At 32.9% G+C, this 17,907-nt stretch overlaps 1 protein-coding gene across 1 annotated transcript; it reads right to left on the reverse strand.

The window, feature by feature from the left end:
• Positions 1-537: 537 nt before the first annotated feature.
• LOC133184750 (replication protein A 32 kDa subunit-B-like) lies at positions 538-16,695 on the reverse strand. The gene is made up of 8 exons (XM_061319822.1): positions 16,599-16,695; positions 15,474-15,556; positions 9,335-9,439; positions 8,117-8,230; positions 7,485-7,685; positions 3,256-3,357; positions 1,170-1,264; positions 538-947 (listed from the first exon to the last, which is right to left on the reverse strand). The coding sequence occupies exons 1-8, from the start codon at positions 16,612-16,614 to the stop codon at positions 866-868; spliced, it is 798 nt and encodes a 265-aa protein (XP_061175806.1). The 5' UTR covers positions 16,615-16,695; the 3' UTR covers positions 538-865.
• Between the last annotated feature and the right edge of the window lie 1,212 nt (positions 16,696-17,907).

Raw genomic sequence — 17,907 nt, forward strand, 5'->3', positions numbered from 1 at the left:
TGCGTCGCCTGCAGAGCAGAACGAAACCTTACCCTGCGTCTGTGTATATGTTTGTCTGTTCGTCCATCTGTTACACCCTATACCTTGAGAACTGTAAGAGGTATGGATTTTTTATTTCGCACATATATTGCTTGGCACTTAGGCTTTTGTAAAATACCATAGTCAGGGATTAGGTAATTGAAAAAAGTAATTGTAATTTACTCTATTTAAATACATTTTTTCAAAGTATTTGTAATTGAGCTTGCTTTCAATTACAAGTTATTTAATGTATTTAAATACGTTCCAAAAATGTCATGTATTTTTCAATTACTTTTCAGTTACATTTTAAATACTTTACTTTTCGTTAAATATTTCTTAAAAAGGTGTTTTACAATGATGCATTGTTATTTGATGAAATCAAGGATAGATATGGCTGAAAATATAGCAGAATCTCACTATAATAGTGATAGATCACATCATATCAACTAATTTATAATTTATGCATCACTCTCCAAACATTCAGTTTATACTGAAGTGAGCAGTAATGAGCAGAAAATGTCTGGTATTTAGATAGTTTTATTCTGATACAGAAAACAAAAAATGTACATCAAGATCTCTTCAAACAAAGGTAGCTCCAGCAAATCATCATAACATTTCAGAGATCTTGTTTTGAGATGGTTTGCTTTTAACTATATCAGGTATTTAGTAAATGAACTAAATATCAGCATACATGTACCTTCAATTTTTTTTTTTTACAATAAAATGGTTCTAAATATTTCTTACAGAGCTAATGGTACACAGCCTGTGAACAAGAATCCAGAGAGCTTGTCTGGATTATAGACAAAATGTTTCCAGTTTCTATGACCCTCTAATGAAATTTTCTAGTTCAACTGTCTGTTGCCTTGTAATGGTCTTCATCTATCGTGGAGTAAATGTGACCTTCACTACTCAAGAATTCTATCGCTTCTCTGCAATAGAATCAACAGTGAAATAAAATGTGTTACCTGGCTGAACCTCAGAAAATTTTTCAAACATGCAAAATACTCAGTGCCTTACATATAATGTAGTGCTCAGAAATTTCCCTAAAATGCACATTTACATAAACATCAAAAATATTTGGGCAGGAAAAAATGGCCATAACTTCAGGCATTTTCAGAATTAATTCTGCATAAAATGTAAACACTACTGACCTAACAGATCTCTCTGGCACACCTCTTAACTGCTTACACACATTTTCAATACTGGCACCTGCCTCTGTCACATTGCTCTGAATGATGGAGTGGACCTATAATAAAAAGTATCACAAACAATTTTGAGAATAATTCTGAATGTTCAGATATCTATATAATCATGCACGAAGTAGAAATTACAAGCACCATAAAGTAACTCTAGCTTTTAGAGCTGAGGAAGATAGCTGAAACCCTGGTTTTACAGTCACATTATCTGAACTTGGTGTTAAATGAAAATGGAAAGTCCATACCCAGAAACAAAGTCCTATGCTTTAGCAGAAGTAGAAAAGGACAGAGAACAGTCTAGGCAAAAGTTTTTTGGGTCACACAAGACATTCGGTCCTGTGACGAGTGTGTCCTGGAGGAACACACAGGACTGAACCAAATTTTGTCAGACCGAAAAAACCTAATGTAAGAAAGTAAAACATGTGAAAATGCAGAACCAAGGAAATATTACAGTTCATGTGGTTTTCATCACACTCATTTACGTACTTGGATGTGTGCAATATATTTTCTTAAAACGAAGGTTTTTATGACTCCGCATCAACGCAAAATAGTACAACCCAAAAGGGGACACTGAGACAACAGACACTCGGGTCTGGTGTAAAAAAAAAGATGCATCGGACCTGAGGCACTGTACATCAGTCAGGTCAAACAGTCTGATGTCTTTCGCATAGATGGAGGTAATCTAAAGCAGTATTGGCAAAAGGGTTCTAAGCACATGTATCTCCAAACACCCAAACATAATGGCTAAAGGCTGTCATAAATAATTAGTAATATATAAAAGTTGGTCCTCTGTGCAAAAAACTACACATTCACTCCCCATGATGCAATTCTTCTGTTGTTCAAATCAGCCAGATAGAAACTTGCTTCTTTTACTGTGTCTAATTTTGACATAGATTTTTCAGGCTATTTTGGGAAATGCCATTTTCAACAATTTTATAAAATTGGGGGATAAAGGAAGTATAGGGAAGACTTAAAGCTCCAAAAGTTAACAAGTCCACACCTCCTTTTTTTCCCCTACTTTTAAAACCCTTTGTATGCCCACCAAGATAAAATTATATTTTGTAATAAAATTCCATTTGAGATCTAGCTAGAAAAAAATCCAAGTGCATAATATTAAATGATTTTTCCATGTTATAAGATAAATGTGTGAGCATTTATCATGTTACATGTATTATATATTTATTATAGTCATGATTGATTTTAAAATCTTATGTTTGGTGAACAAATTTTCATATGAAAAATTAATTTGAAGTGACATAAATTATCACTTCATAATTAAAACAAATTCATACAAATAATTGAAAATGCTTTCTTAATTATTTGAATTTATAGGGGAAAAAGATGGAGCGAAAAAAAGTTGGGGTAGCTTTTAGTGGGTTAGAAGTAATTAGTCTCACCCAATCGATTTATATCCATAAATAGTTTGCTTTCTGACAACTTGAATGATAACTGTAATTGTTTTTATAAGAACAGGTGTTTTAAATAGAATGATACTTTAATTACTGAATCCACTGTGCCTATTATAAAGCATTATATAGCAGAGTTGCATCACTAATATATATAATAATAATAATCTCAAAGATACGATCTCATGCTGATGAAAATGGCTTTAAAAGAAAATACATTTTCTTTCTAATTAACTAAGATGATAATAAAAATTTATAAATTTAATTTAAAAGACGGAACGTAATTTAAACCTACAGCTGTATCTTTTTCTCTCTATCTTGAGAAGCTGGTGAAGTTTTAAACCATGTGTGAAGAGACTATTTTGCCTCAGTTGCTCTTGAACTCCATGATTTAATTCTAACAAGTATATTTATTTATTCACTATTCTATTTTGGGATCCCCCCCCCCCCCAAAAAAAATGTGGAAAATATTAGCATTAGCTGTATTTACTGCTGGGAATGGGGCCGAATTTTAACCCCTAAAAAGGTACTGATAAATCCCTGTTTGACTCAACCCTTGTTTTTGATCCTGGTTCAACATTTACTACATGTACATACATCTGCTTTTTACTGTTTTAGCAGAATTTACCACTTACCTGGTTTTGGACCTGGTTCAATCCACTGACCATACCACTGTCCTGGTTCTGGTAGATATCTCCTGTTGTGGTTTTGTTCATGGGAGCTCCTGAGGACATGCCCTATGAAATACCATACAAATAAAATATCTAAACGCAATCAAATATACCATTATAAATGCAATTTCTATATGCAATCAAAATTTCCATACTAATACAACATCAATACACAATTAAAAACATCATCCTAATACAATATCTATACGCAATCAAAAATACCATACTGATACAATATCAATATGCAATCAATAATACTATACTAATAAAATATCTATATGCCATCACAAATACCATACTAGTAAAATACCTATATTCAAATACCATACAGTACTAATACAATATCTATATTCAAATAAAATACTAATACAATATCTACATATACATATACATATGTATATGCAATCAATAGTTATTTGAATATGTATCTATTCTAAAATAGCCACTTGAGTGAGAATGGTATTCTTCTTACAAGTTTCCTACCAGGAAATTCAGATAAAAGTGAAATTTTAGCAAATTTGTTATTAATGAGATAGTGCTCGCCACAAAAGGTCTCATTTTGAGGTGAGGAAATATACATCTGAAAATTAATTTCAGAGATGCAATTAAGGTCACTCTGCTTGTATTTTTCAAATGAAAATGAGTGATAATGCAAATGGCACTGGGTTTACAAAAGAGAAGATCCTTAATGACTTTATCAATAAAGTGCCACGCCACAGCATGATACGCCCGTCAAATATTGTTCAATTATCACAGACAGTTTAGAGTGCAAGAAAATCAAGTCAACCTTGATACAAGGATTTCCAAAATTTTTCCATTTCTTATAATTTTTGTTTATACATTTCCTGTGGTGTAGGCATTATAACAAATATTACATTATAGATCCTCAACTGGTAGTGTCAGAGCTTGACAAATGCCCATCTGCAGCCCCCCCCCCCCCCCCCCCCCCCATCTTTCATATTTGTGAGACATGATGCTCTGAAATTTACTAGTTGATATTTTCAAAATATTAAATAAGAATTTCATATTAAACAATATCAATTTAGTCTTAACAACTTAATCTATACCAATTTAATTTTAAAATAAAAGACTAGCCATCAAATGACATATGCTATAAACTGACCAGCAGTTCTTCTTTCTAATTCCCAAAGGATACAGATAAGAGCTGCTTGATCAGAGATCCTCTAACTGAAATGATTGAGACAGCTAGCCTTCCTACACTGAACTCATTAATTAATCTTTAACTGGATGCATGTCCACTCATTACTCCCAAGGGATGAATGGATCTGCTTTGTATTGCAATTAAAATGCATATTTATGTCATTCTGAATTTAAATTTGAAAATGAAGATTTTTTTTTTCAATTTGTTACAAAGATTTTAAAAAGAAAAAAAAATTGTAATCTTGATGCAACATTTTTAATAAGGTTTCTGCTTGACTCTTAGATTTGTAGGGACTATCTACCATAATTAAAACTTTTTTTTTACATGTAAATACTCGTTGTTTTTTTTTTTATTTAGATTCAATGTCAGAGTGGTTTTAAGCTGCAATTCATATGGACAATGGGAATGCTAATTCAAATTCCAATATCATACCCCCCCCCCACCCCATTATAATTAGTTTTAATTAATTAGTTTATGATACGATATCAAATGAGTTTATTATACAATATCAAATTAGTTTTAATTACTTTTCACTAAATTCATTTTGAAAGTTAGGCTAGCCCACAAAAACTATTTAATCCAACATGGCTGATTCCTCTGCCCAATTCCCAAGAGATATAGATAACACCTGCTTGATCAGAGATGCTCTACCAGTTAGCTCCTCACACTAAACTCATTAATTTCTCTCTAATTTGACATGCAATTTTCTGTTATCAAAATTCTCCTTGACCAGTGCTTGATAATTACACCCATGGGAGAGGTGGAATTTCTCTTGTAACATTATATTTGTTATAGATTGCTGTAAAGTATATAATGAAAAAAATAAGTATTTCTTGATTTTAACATTTTTTTAATAAGGATACTGCAACACTTTTACATTTTTTGGGATTGTGTAATTTAATAGTAAAAAGACAGTTTTCTTTTTAAATTTCACTTAAATTAAAGGTCACAGTGACCTTGAAATAGGTCGCGACACACCTTCTACCTAAGATGCATAAACTGGCCAAGTTTGATGATTCTAAGTCTAATAGTTTTCTAGTTATGAGCCAGACAGGATTTTTCCATATTAGGTCATAGCATCTTAATTAAAGGTCAGAACGACCTACTTTTAGTGCGCGACACACCTTCTACCCAAGAAGTATCAGCTGACAAAGTTTGATAATCCTAGGCCTAATAGTATTAAAGTTATGAGCCGGACACGAGAAAAGCTAACAGACAGACAGACGGACGGACATGAACGCCATAACATAATACGTCTCATCTAAAGACGGGCGTATAAAAACCTGTAACAGTTGTGATATTGACCTTGCAGACTTGTCAAAATTTTGAAATCACTGTCAGACATTTGGTCTGACAAAGTCAAATGTTCTGTCGGACTGGACTAAGTTTTGTCAGACCAGATACATGTACTTTTTTTGACGCTGAGAAAGGAAAATAAATAAATGCACCAAAATGCCCTTTATTATTTTCAACAGCCTCCAATCTCACAAGTTTCTTTTCTTAGGATAGAGAGTCTTTAATCAGAGACATAAATGACATGTTTCATGTATTTGCTGTAACAAATTTAATTAACCATCATCACCACATAACCATTTCTGCTGTTTTTGTGACCTTCACCTGCGCACCCCGATCTTTTTAAAATTTGCTTCACTCTCGATTTTTTCAAACGGTCATTTGGACCTACATTTTCTTGAAAGTTATCGGTCCAGACAAATTTTATCAGCCTTGCCGACAGGACCAATTGATTTCAACAAGTCTGACCTTGGTTCAAACAATGCAAATCCTTCAACAAGGTTCCCTGTGATTGCGAGTGTGTGGACCATACTGGTCCAAAAAGAGAAAAATATATACTTAAGACAAAATCAGCTTTGACCCTCACCACTGGCCTAGAAGCTAATGGTCACTGTCCATCCTTTATCTGGACATTTGGACCAAGTGGAGAGAAATTACGCTGTGGACAAGGATTTTACCCAAAGACCTGTTTTCCTGGCAGCTTTGAATAATGACGTCAGACTTAAAACATGCCAATATGAGCCAGTTCAAAGACAGAAAATAAATACTCCAGAATAGGATTTTACTTAAAAATCTGCTTTAACCTTGGTCTTTGACCCAGATATTTTGTTCAAGGTCATTGCACATCCTTTTCCGTATTGTACTATTTATGAGACATATTAGCCAAAATAGTCCAAGGAAAAGAAAACATGCTCCTGACAGGATTGACTTAAAGATCTGTTTGAAACTGACCTGTTTAAAAACTTGATCAAGGTCACTCAATATGTATCCTTTTACCCATGGGCACTCTGTGGAAAAAGCAAGAGCCAGGTTTGGCCAAGTGTAGAGAAAATATACCCTGGACTACTGATTTCTGAGCTTTCAAAATTTAGCATAAAGTAAGTACATTTATTACATTTTCAACAGTGAAATACTGTGATTTATTTATTGAATAAAAGTGATATTCTCTCACAGTGTGAAAGGATACCAAAATGATATTCTCTCACAGTGTGAAAGGATATCAATTAGAGTAAGTAAAATATAATTTCTGGCCTGTCATAAGATAGAGATAGTAACTAAGCATCTTGATTTGAGCTAAAACTGCAAATTTCTTCCCAAATATGTTGCTAAAATTCATGCTATGTAATGTTTTCAATCACACAACTGCTAAGCTATGATGTCTCAACCTCTCAACTATGACGTCAAGCCTATGACACTGTGTAAAGAAAAGACAGAGGCAAAGGGAAAATCAAAGAAAATGTAATAAATAGAAAATTCAATGTTTTGTAGATGAATATGGAATTTATTTCACGAGTGGGACAGGATTTTTTGATATTTTCATGAGTGATTCGCACTCGTGAAAATATCAAAAAAATCCTGTCCCACTCGTGAAATAAATTCCATATTCATCTACAAAACATTGAATATCCTCTATAAATATACTAACTTTTCATCTGAAATATCTATCAAAATAGATGGTTAGTCTGCCTAAATATTCTTGCAAGTTTTCTGTCTATATTTATCTGCATACAAAACTTACATTAGCCATTTGTTTGGACAGTGCCAGATGACTGTGGGTGACTTCTAGCATGTGGTAAGTAACCTCATTCATATCCATGACTGGTACCATCTTGAAAGCAGTTACATTCCTTTTCCCTCCAAAGGATCGTACTGTTCCATAAACCCTAACATAAGTATTCTCTCTCAAGGCCGCAATTCTCTCTGTGTCAGGTACACTTTCCTACAAAAATAATGAAATCTAAGCCAGGTTTCCTGATTTTCTGATTTTTTTTTAATTTAATTCATGTCATCATACTCAGTGCTTTCTTTAACAATAAATTAAGACTGGAATTATATCGGGATTTAAAGTTAAATAGTCAAAATCTAAGGATATATTAGACTACAACAAATTATTTTAAAAAATTTTATTTTAATTTTAGTGAAGTTCTTTTTCTGTAAAAATACTGTGCCCCTCAGATTTTATTCTTGGACTGTAACACATTCAGTATCAGGTGGCCCATATGTACCCCCCCCCCCCACCCCCCAATATCCATCTCTTAGATGCAATCCAAATATTAGCCCAAATGTGATGGTAAGAGAAGAACAAGATGACTTTAGGGTAAAACATCCTTTTTGGGAAAGGGTCAAGGACGTAAATATATTTCTACTTACATCATTATCAACAAACTGTTTTACTTCCAGTGGTGGTCCAGTCATATCATCCACCTCATAATCTATTCTTGTTGGTGACTCTTTCACAGCAATAATTAACCCAACAATGGTTATCTGAAAGCAGACATATAGCTTTTACCTTTTGAAGGAGATTAACCTAAATCCTCCGTTAAGAATAAGTCTGTATATTTCAACCAACTGAAAAACTTATCAAGAACCCTCTATACACTGCAGAGTTCAAGAGTTCTATTAATTCCAAGTTTCAAGTTTCAAGTTTTTATTTAAGACACAGACCCCAACTGGGGTATATGAATGCAAATGATACAACAAAATAACATACAAGCATGAAAATGAGTGGCACTAATGTTAATTACTATAGATATATGTACATGTATAGTTCAAAAAATCAAAGTATAGAAGGCCTCTGCTAGTATTAAATAAATCATTACAACATATTTTAAACAGTTGTTTTGATATTATTAATTTATTACTGACAATAAAATTTAAAATTTCCATGGTATTTTTATGAAGTAAGAGTGATCTGCCCTTGGGTATAAAATAAAATAAATTGAAATCTTAAGTTTATTATTCAATTTGGAATCAATTCAAGCATTCTAAACATTTCATTGGATTGAAAACTTTATTTTTATGCATTTTTCCCATTTAAGTAAGCAACAGTGATATCAGTTCACCACCTGGGGCTGACAAATCCCACTGCCCGACACCCGGGGCTAGTGAATTTTAGGGGTAGGCAAGTGAAATTTTATCAACCACTTGCCCATGGGCAAGTATCTTTAAAAAAAAAAAAATTTATATTTAGTCATAGATTTAAAGCTGGGCACAGGCATCGCATGAACTACTCAGTATTTTTCTTCCTATATTTTTGAAATATACATATACAGTATTAGTTTATGGTGAGGCAGGCAAAAATTCAGGTAGGGCAAGTGAATTCTGACCATGCACTTGCCTTTGGACAAGTGCCTAAAAATTCTATTTGTCAGTCCCGACCACCACTTAATTCTCTTCATATTTTTCCCGAGGGTGAATGGCAGGTACCCTATGTTTAAAATTGAATAGATAAACTACATATTTGTATCTTTATATGATACAATTTTCTCAGAACCCCAAAACATTTTTCATTGGTGTATAGAGGGTCCTTAAATGTATTAAACAAGTAAATTTTTATTGTTGTCTTAAGATCATTTGACCTCCTTATACCTGAGCTAATTCAATGTCTCCAGAGTAAAATTTATCATCATTCTGTGATGCACTGAGAATTTCAGCAGTTGTGCAAGGGAGTATGTTCTGTGCTCTGTTACGACTCTGAAAAAGCATCAAAACCCCAAAATATATAGAATATCTTTGAAGGGTAATTTTCAAGTCATATTTTTTTAACAAAAGAAGCAAATATAATTAAGTTAATATACATAGCATATCATGCCAACAAGGCAATAAACAATATATTGAAATAAGGCACACTCTATACCATCATCATTCTGCAATGTAATCCATACAAGATACAATTCAGCATACAAGATACTGCATATACAATGATGCACATTGAAGAGGTAAAATTTTCTGTTTGAATGAAATGCTTTAAATGTTGGTTGTTACATAATGACAGACCCATTTCTTCAGAAAGAAAATTTTCTCACATGCTTCATTCAAATTCCTGTAGAAAAGTAATTCTATAAATACCATAGCTAATCATACTGGCAGTCTACATAAACACTGGGTACAAACCTGTTCAATCGATACATGTGTTGTGATAACTTAGATAATCATGACAAATGTATACATGTTATTATGTACATATTTGTTGCAATATGCAATTTACAGAAGCAGATAAGCTCTTGCTCTCTCTCCCAGCTTTATAATATCCCCATTTCAGCATGACTCGCATTCCTAGTCTCAGAGAGTGGGGTGTCATAAAACAATGTGATGAATATTGCTTTCCCATTCCTAAAGAAATGGATGAGTCATTATGTAACAATTGATGTTTGATAAAAAAAAAAAACAACAAATTTTTTCATTCAAAGAAAAATTTTACCACTTCAATGTGCATAATTGTACAAAAAGGACGTTAACTTTCTTGCAAAGTTTAACACTCAAGCTCAATAAAATGGTGCAAATGATGTCGCTGGGGGTTAAGCGTAAAAAAATAATGAAATGTCAAAGAAAATACTTTTTGAATGAATGCATGAATATGTAACCTTTAAGGCAAAAGTACAAAAATGAAGTGAACAAATCATATTGAGATATTTTATTTGGCATATAGTGATTTTTTGAAAAGTACATTACTGTCGCCAACATCGAATAATTACACTTAAATGGCTATTTTTTGTACAAATAACAGTTGAATCTTAAATTAGATAGCATATGTCTTCAAAACATTTATTTGTAAAATGCTTTTAATAAATTATTGAGCATAATCACAAATATATTACCGAACTTTGATTTGATATCCTCATGTCGCCAGAAACAAAAACATAGGTAATCAAAGATTACGAAGCTCACCTCGACGAATGTTATCTACATGTAAGGCAAATTTCACATCATATTTTTTTTCTAGTTAGGGTACATCCCAAGATCAATATCCATGCAAGTTTGATTTAATTATAGACCTGCTCAAAAAACTTTTGACCTGTTTAGTAATCAAGAAAATTTTGGTCAGTTCCAACATCCAAAGCAAGTCTGGAAGTTTTCATCCTTAGATGCACCATCTATGCAAGTTTAATCATAACAGGCCATAATTTTATATAGCTACTCCAAAAAAATTACCCTGGTCACTCTTCTGGAAAATGTACATCAGATTCAGAATCCAAGGCAAGTCTGGAAGTGTCCATCCCTAGATACATCATCCATGCTAATTTGGTTAAAATATGGCTAAAATTCACTCATGTGGAAAATCTAGGTCAGATCCAGCATTCGAAGCAGGTTGGTTAGTGTACATCCCTAGATGCATCATCCATGAAAGGTTGGTCCAGGTAGGGCTTATAGTTACTTGGGAATGAGACTACTCCTAAATCTAAACCTGGTCTCACATGTGGAAAATCTAGATCAGATCCAGCATCTGAACAAGTGTGGTAGTGTCCATCCCTGGATGCATCATCCATGCAAGTTTGGTCCGGGTAGGGTTTATAGTAACTTGGGAATGGACCTGCTCCTAAAACTTTAACCTGGTCACTCATCTGGAAAATATAGGTCAGATCCAGCATCCGAAGCAAGTTTGGTAGTGTTCATCCCTAGATGCATCATCCATGCAAGTTTGGTCAAGGTAGGGCTTATAGTTACTTGGGAATGGACCTGCTCCTAAAACTTTAACCTGGTCACTCATCTGGAAAATCTAGGTCATATCCAGCATCCGAAGTAAGTGTGGCCATGTCCATCCCTAGATGCATCATCCATGCAAGTTTGGTCAAGGTAGGGCTTATAGTTACTTGGGAATGGACCTGCTCCTAAAACTTTAACCTGGTCACTCATCTGGAAAATCTAGGTCAGATCCAGCATCCGAAGCAAGTTTGGTAGTGTCCATCCCTAGATGCATCATCCATGCAAGTTTGGTCAAGGTAGGGCTTATAGTTACTTGGGAATGGACCTGCTCCTGAAACTTTAACCTGGTCACTCATCCGGATAATCTAGGTCAGATCCAGCATCCGAAGCAAGTGTGGTAGTGTCCATCCCTAGATGCATCATCAATGCAAGTTTGATCCAGGTAGGGCTTATAGTTACTAAGGAATGGACCTGTTCCTAAAACTTTAACCTGGTCACTCATCTGGAAAATCTAGGTCAGATCCAGCATCCGAAGCAAGTTTGGTAGTGTCCATCCCTAGATGCATCATCCATGCAAGTTTGGTCCAGGTAGGGCTTCGTCGAGGTGAGCTAATAAAAACGGACTGTGACATTAAATATAGCGTGAGTATTCAGTATTGTATGCCTGTAAGATTGGAATACGTTTTATTTTGAAGGAAACTTCTTGAAAATAAAAAATAAATGGTACAAAGCCTTGTATATGTTACCAATACTTCGAAATTACATTCTATCTTCCTATTTTACATGCATATGGATAGGCATGAAACATTCGTTGTATTAGTTTAATAGATGAAATAGAATGATATCATGGTTAAACATGTGATACTTTTTCTTCTATCCAACAACTGTATTCCATGCTCCAACAATGATTTAACTATGTCTTATTGTTAGCTTTCTATTTAAGAGAAAATGATTAAATGAAACAACCGTTACCGAAACATTCGTTACCAAACCTCTTAAAAAAGAATGATTTATGAGTTCAAACATCTTCTGCAAATATACGTAGTCAAATATTTTGCGCCAGTATTCAAATTTTGACATCCGGAGTATGGTACTGCCTTTTTATGATTTTTTTTTTCTAAAGTCTAGACAGTGTTGGTGAGTTTGTTTTCTAGAATGCAATAACAATGAATCAAATGGAATGAATTAGTATGTAACTGTTAATATTTATATAACGACCGACAACAACTACGCAACCAGTATCAATCTACACCTGAATGTCCTCTATTAGTCTTGAAAGGTGTTGAAACATTCGTTACCGAAGGTAACGAATGTTACGAACTTTTTAACAAATTATATATCAAAATTGCAACAATATTTACAGAATTTCTTTCATGACTAATTGTTCGAATGTAAACTTTATTGATTGATTTGTATCATTTTATGCTTAAATTGCATAAATTTTAATAGAAACTGATTCTAGAAACGCATTATTGAACACACACATTAATTCTGAAGAAAAACATTAAATTATTTTGAAAAACATTTTTTAGATTGAATCATATGATATTGATTAAACAAAGGCTTGAGTTTCTATTCTGAATCTATATCAGGGTTTTTTGTTTCTCTCTTATAATTTTGATGCTGTTAAACTCGCATTTTATGTTAAGTAACGTACGTTTCAGCATTTTATTTTAGTTGAACTATGGCATTGACCCAAGCAGAAATACGAAGGAAGTTTCCATTGATGGTTAAATGATTTCAAGCTAAAAGTCATCAGAAAAATTGTTATTTACATTATTTTAGGTTCTGTTAAAACGTCTATACAGACAATTTTACATATATCTCTTATCCGTTTGTACATATAGTACAGTTCAAGGAAAATATGACACGATGATATATATGATGCAGTTCAAATTATTTCTTTTGACATTTTCAATACCATGGCACAAGTAGAGCAGAAATTACATCTCATGGATTGGTCCATTTTGTTGGAATTAATCTTAAAAACAGTAAATATTACTTCTCATGAAACATTCGTTACATACGAACGTTGTTGCATTTGAAAGTGTAAATAAGAAAAAGATCACAATTCATGAACAACATTTTATTTAACGTTTCTATAAATGGATCCTCTATTCATTTAGAACCCTCATTTGCGCTGGGCAGTTTTGATTTTTCTTGAGGCATATTTGAAATATAAAATTTTAGAGATATGTCAAAATTATTTGAAGAAAAAAATATAATACGACAATTCGACTGCATCAATTCATAAAATACATTATGACAGTTGACCTTTTTTGTCTTATCACGAAAGTAAACAGACTGATTTGCTTTTGACATTGAGGATTTCTTACAATCTATATTATTTCATCCTAAAATCTTAAAGGAAAACTATAATATGATACGTAACGCTTGTTTCTCAGCAAATAATGATCAACTATACACCTTTATTTCAAATTGACGTAATTTCTTAACCAATGAACTTAACTTGAAAAATCTTTGGGAATACAAACTTGATATGTTGATCTATCCGAAAATGTTATTAGCAGATGGATAATCAAAAGTCGATTTTTGAAGAAAAAATATCTTGAATTGCACCAATTTATTGAGTTTGGGTGTTGAACAATAAAAGCAGTGATGCTCATCACATTTATTCAGTTTTCCTTCTCATCTAGTGATCTACTTCTCAATGAAGAAGTCTTTGTGGAAAAATTAATCATATACAGTTGAACTTCGGTACAGTGCAGACTCGTTATTACGATGTTCATTTTGTCACGGTTAAATATCGTAATACCAAGGGCAACGTAATAAAAGTTTCCAATAAAATCTAGAAAAACATCGTTTTGAAAGCGTGTTGTTGTATTAGGAGGTGTATTTTTCTCCTTTTGTTTCCTTCTTCTGTTCAAATTCTTCATTAAAACGCTATATACATACAATTTATTAATAACTTATCTTGAATAGATATCTTCATGATGCTATTTCTTCTATTTCCTTCATTTTAAAAGAAATGTGCACATTTTTAATAAAAACTTTACTTTTACTTTCGTTTCTGTCTAGATAATGCAATCGTAAAATTTTCAAAGTCTTCGTATCGATACTACATAAACAACAACAAGATTTTTTAAATTTATTTATTTATTTATTTAAATAAAAAGCTCAAAGTAAACATAATATGGACAGGATTTGAGAACACACAAGCTAAATATCAAAATAAATTTGAATTTTTAAATTACTGAACAGAGTTCAATTAGCAGTTCAGCAATCATCGATTTGTATTTCTGCCGACACCTGCAAGGTTGTCGAAGCCACTATCCAAGCTGTTAAAACGTTAGAGGAATTCAAATTTTGCCAAAATTATGTTTGATACCCAAGCTGTCCATTCCCGCAAATGAAATTACACATTACGTATTTAACATACATGCATACGATTAAATGTAACCTTTTATTTAATAAATTAATTTTACTTATTAACCACAGTTAAAAAAATAAAATAAACTTTACAGAGACTACATTTATAAATAAACAGTTTAATTGTTTAACAATGGCTTTGACACGTCTCCAATATTCTGCTGACCTAGCTAGCACAGTCAAGGTGTGTGCAGTCAAGCGTCACTAATCACCTAACGGCCCTGCAAGTTAGTCAGAGCACAGGTGTTTCAATGTTTATTTAGCGTCTCCTTAAGTGTCTACCGTCGATCAACACTGAATAAACACGGAGTGAAAAAAATTTTTGGACAGAATTTTTACATCGTAATACCGAGTCACGGCATTTTAGGACATCGTAATAAACAGTTCTATTTTGTATAGATTTGTTAAGAAATGGTTTTGTGCTTTGAATTTACAACGTAATAAGCGTTCTATCTTATAAAACCGTCACCGTAATAACGAGTCCGCACTGTATCTCGAACTCGGATATCTCGAATACCATGGATATGTCGAACTGATTTTAAAGTCCCAACTGCTTATTCCTTAAGTATTTTACCCTGGATATCTCGAATCTTTGGTTATCTCAAAATATTTTCTTGGTCCCTTCGATTTTGAGATAACGAGGTTTGACTGTACTGATCTTTTCTATTTTCAAGTTAACATTAAGGATCCTTACCTTCCTGTCTCCCTGTGTACCTTGTGGTGTCCCAAATCCCCCTGGGGATGAAAATCCTCCTTGTCCTTGATCTTGACTGTAACCTGTTGGAAGATTTAGGTCATTTTTTGAAATTTACAAATTAAAATGTTATCGAATGATTGCTGTTACATACTGTTATACTCTTAGTATATCACCAAACCCGTTAAATCCATCACTACCCTAACTCCGTCACTTTCGGGAAACTTGGTGCTATTTGTAAACGAATGCGATTGTGATGTCATATTTTACATGCTGAAAATCTTCAATCAAATGCCGAGAAATTATGACAGTCAAGTTCAAGAATGCATCAAAAATAAATAACAATTACACGTGATCTATTGTACCTATTATATTTTATGTGAAATCAGTAAGCACTTTTTCCTTTATGTGCTATTCCATCGATACCTCTGACATGTGCGTCAATATGCTCATTTTTCCATGTCAGTCGTATTTATGAAGGTCTTTGACAAAGGATTCATAAGACATACCATATTCAAAATGGCTAATAATGTTTTATTTTTCCTCTCAATTTGCCCTAATAGACTATACGTTGGAGATAACGTAGCGTGACGTTATTACATATAAAATACATTATATTAACATCATTTTTTCTGTTCTTGATACTTCTCCAAAAATACTACTTTAAATCTTCAAAACTAATTTTCTATGTTTACAAGTTTAAGATGAAGGGATAAAAAACCGAACTGGAACAAAATTTATAATCAATTCGTTGTCATATTGTACGGCTGTAGAGGGCCCTGGTGACGGAGTTAGGGTTCACTGAATGTAATGTACACGGATTGTACAACTACAAGCCCAATAACTGATTTTTTTAAAATAGTTCTGAAAACAATATTTAAGTTCATTTCTAAGTGTAGCAAACAAGAAACAAATCAAAAAATAATTGAGAGAGTAACCTGGGGTGTTTTCCGCTTATGGTGACGGAGTTTGGGTAGTAGCTGATATCAATATGCAATACCTAAATATATCGAGGAATTTCGGGTTTTCCTTTAAAATAGACCAATACAATTGGCTTCGACTTATTTAATTATATCACACAAAATATATATTAATAGCCATTGAATAAAAGATTAATAATCTTACCTCCCTGATTCCACATTTCAATAGATCTTCAGTTTATCAAACGTTTCTGTGTTTTGCTGTTTTGTTGAAGATGGCGCGAAATGTACGAAGTAGTGTAACTTTGGAACCAATTCCGTAAATGATCCGGTATGTTATGTTTTTCAAGGTTTAATCAGGGACCTATATACTAAGTTTAATGAGAATGCCCTTTTTTAAAGCTTTACAATTTAATCCAGGTGTCATCGTCATACATTACTTTCATTTTCAACTTTTTTATCAGCCCCATTGGACTCTTATTTCTTATGGGTGCAAGTGAAAATGGCACCTGGTGAAAACGGCACTTCTAAAATATGCAAATCGGCACTTTTAAGAATTTTAAATCGACTGGATACTGTTCAAGCTATAATTCTTCCTCAGCGTGACGGTATCTAAGCGGATTGAGACAGCCAAGGCAACTGCTTGGGTAAAGAAAAAAAAAAGGAAGCCCAATTTTAAGGCCCTCAACGGTCAACTGCATGAGTATAATTATACAATCTGTAAGTGATCCATGGAATGGTAAAATATATATATATATATATATATATATATATATATATATATATATATATATATATATATATATATATATATATATATATATATATATATATATATATATATATATATATATATATATATATATATATATAAAGAAAAACAAACAAAACAAACAAACAAGCAAGCAAGCAAAGTGGATGTCCGGGGATCAACAAAATGGTTGGTCTGGTAAAAAAGCAACTCATCATTATCAAGACAACAGTGCTTTAGTATACGACGACTGTTATGGCTACAGAAGCACCCACGTCATCGGCCTCTCTTGGTCAGTGAATTTTTTTTTTCAATGTTTATTTTAACTTTCACCTTTATATTAAATTAACACATATAGAATTTTTTATTTATACACATATATAGACCAATGTACATAGATGTGTACAGCGTTCATGCGTACATGTATACACATATATATAAACGTATATACACGAACACTTTGACCAACTTTAAAATAATGTTTGTTTGCCACTTCGATTCGACTCAGATTGAAAAATTTGGGTCGGTAGGTACATGTAGGTGGGATTTTTTTTCCACAGAAAAATTTCAACATCAATGTTGAATTTTCAAAATCTACATAAAAAATAATTGTATCCTGAGGGTTAAAAAAGTTTTTAGTCGGGTCATTTTTAGGCAGTCGGTCGGGAGAGGACAACCAAACTTTTTTTTAAAGATGGCCTTAAATGTGAAAGTGGTTTTAATAAAGAAGAGAGAGGAGAAAGGAGAAATAGATAGGAGGAAG

Source organism: Saccostrea echinata, unplaced genomic scaffold, assembly GCF_033153115.1.
Source record: "Saccostrea echinata isolate AGI-Se365-2 ecotype Australia unplaced genomic scaffold, CSIRO_AGI_Sech_v1 ptg000010l, whole genome shotgun sequence".
NCBI lineage: Eukaryota > Metazoa > Mollusca > Bivalvia > Ostreida > Ostreidae > Saccostrea > Saccostrea echinata.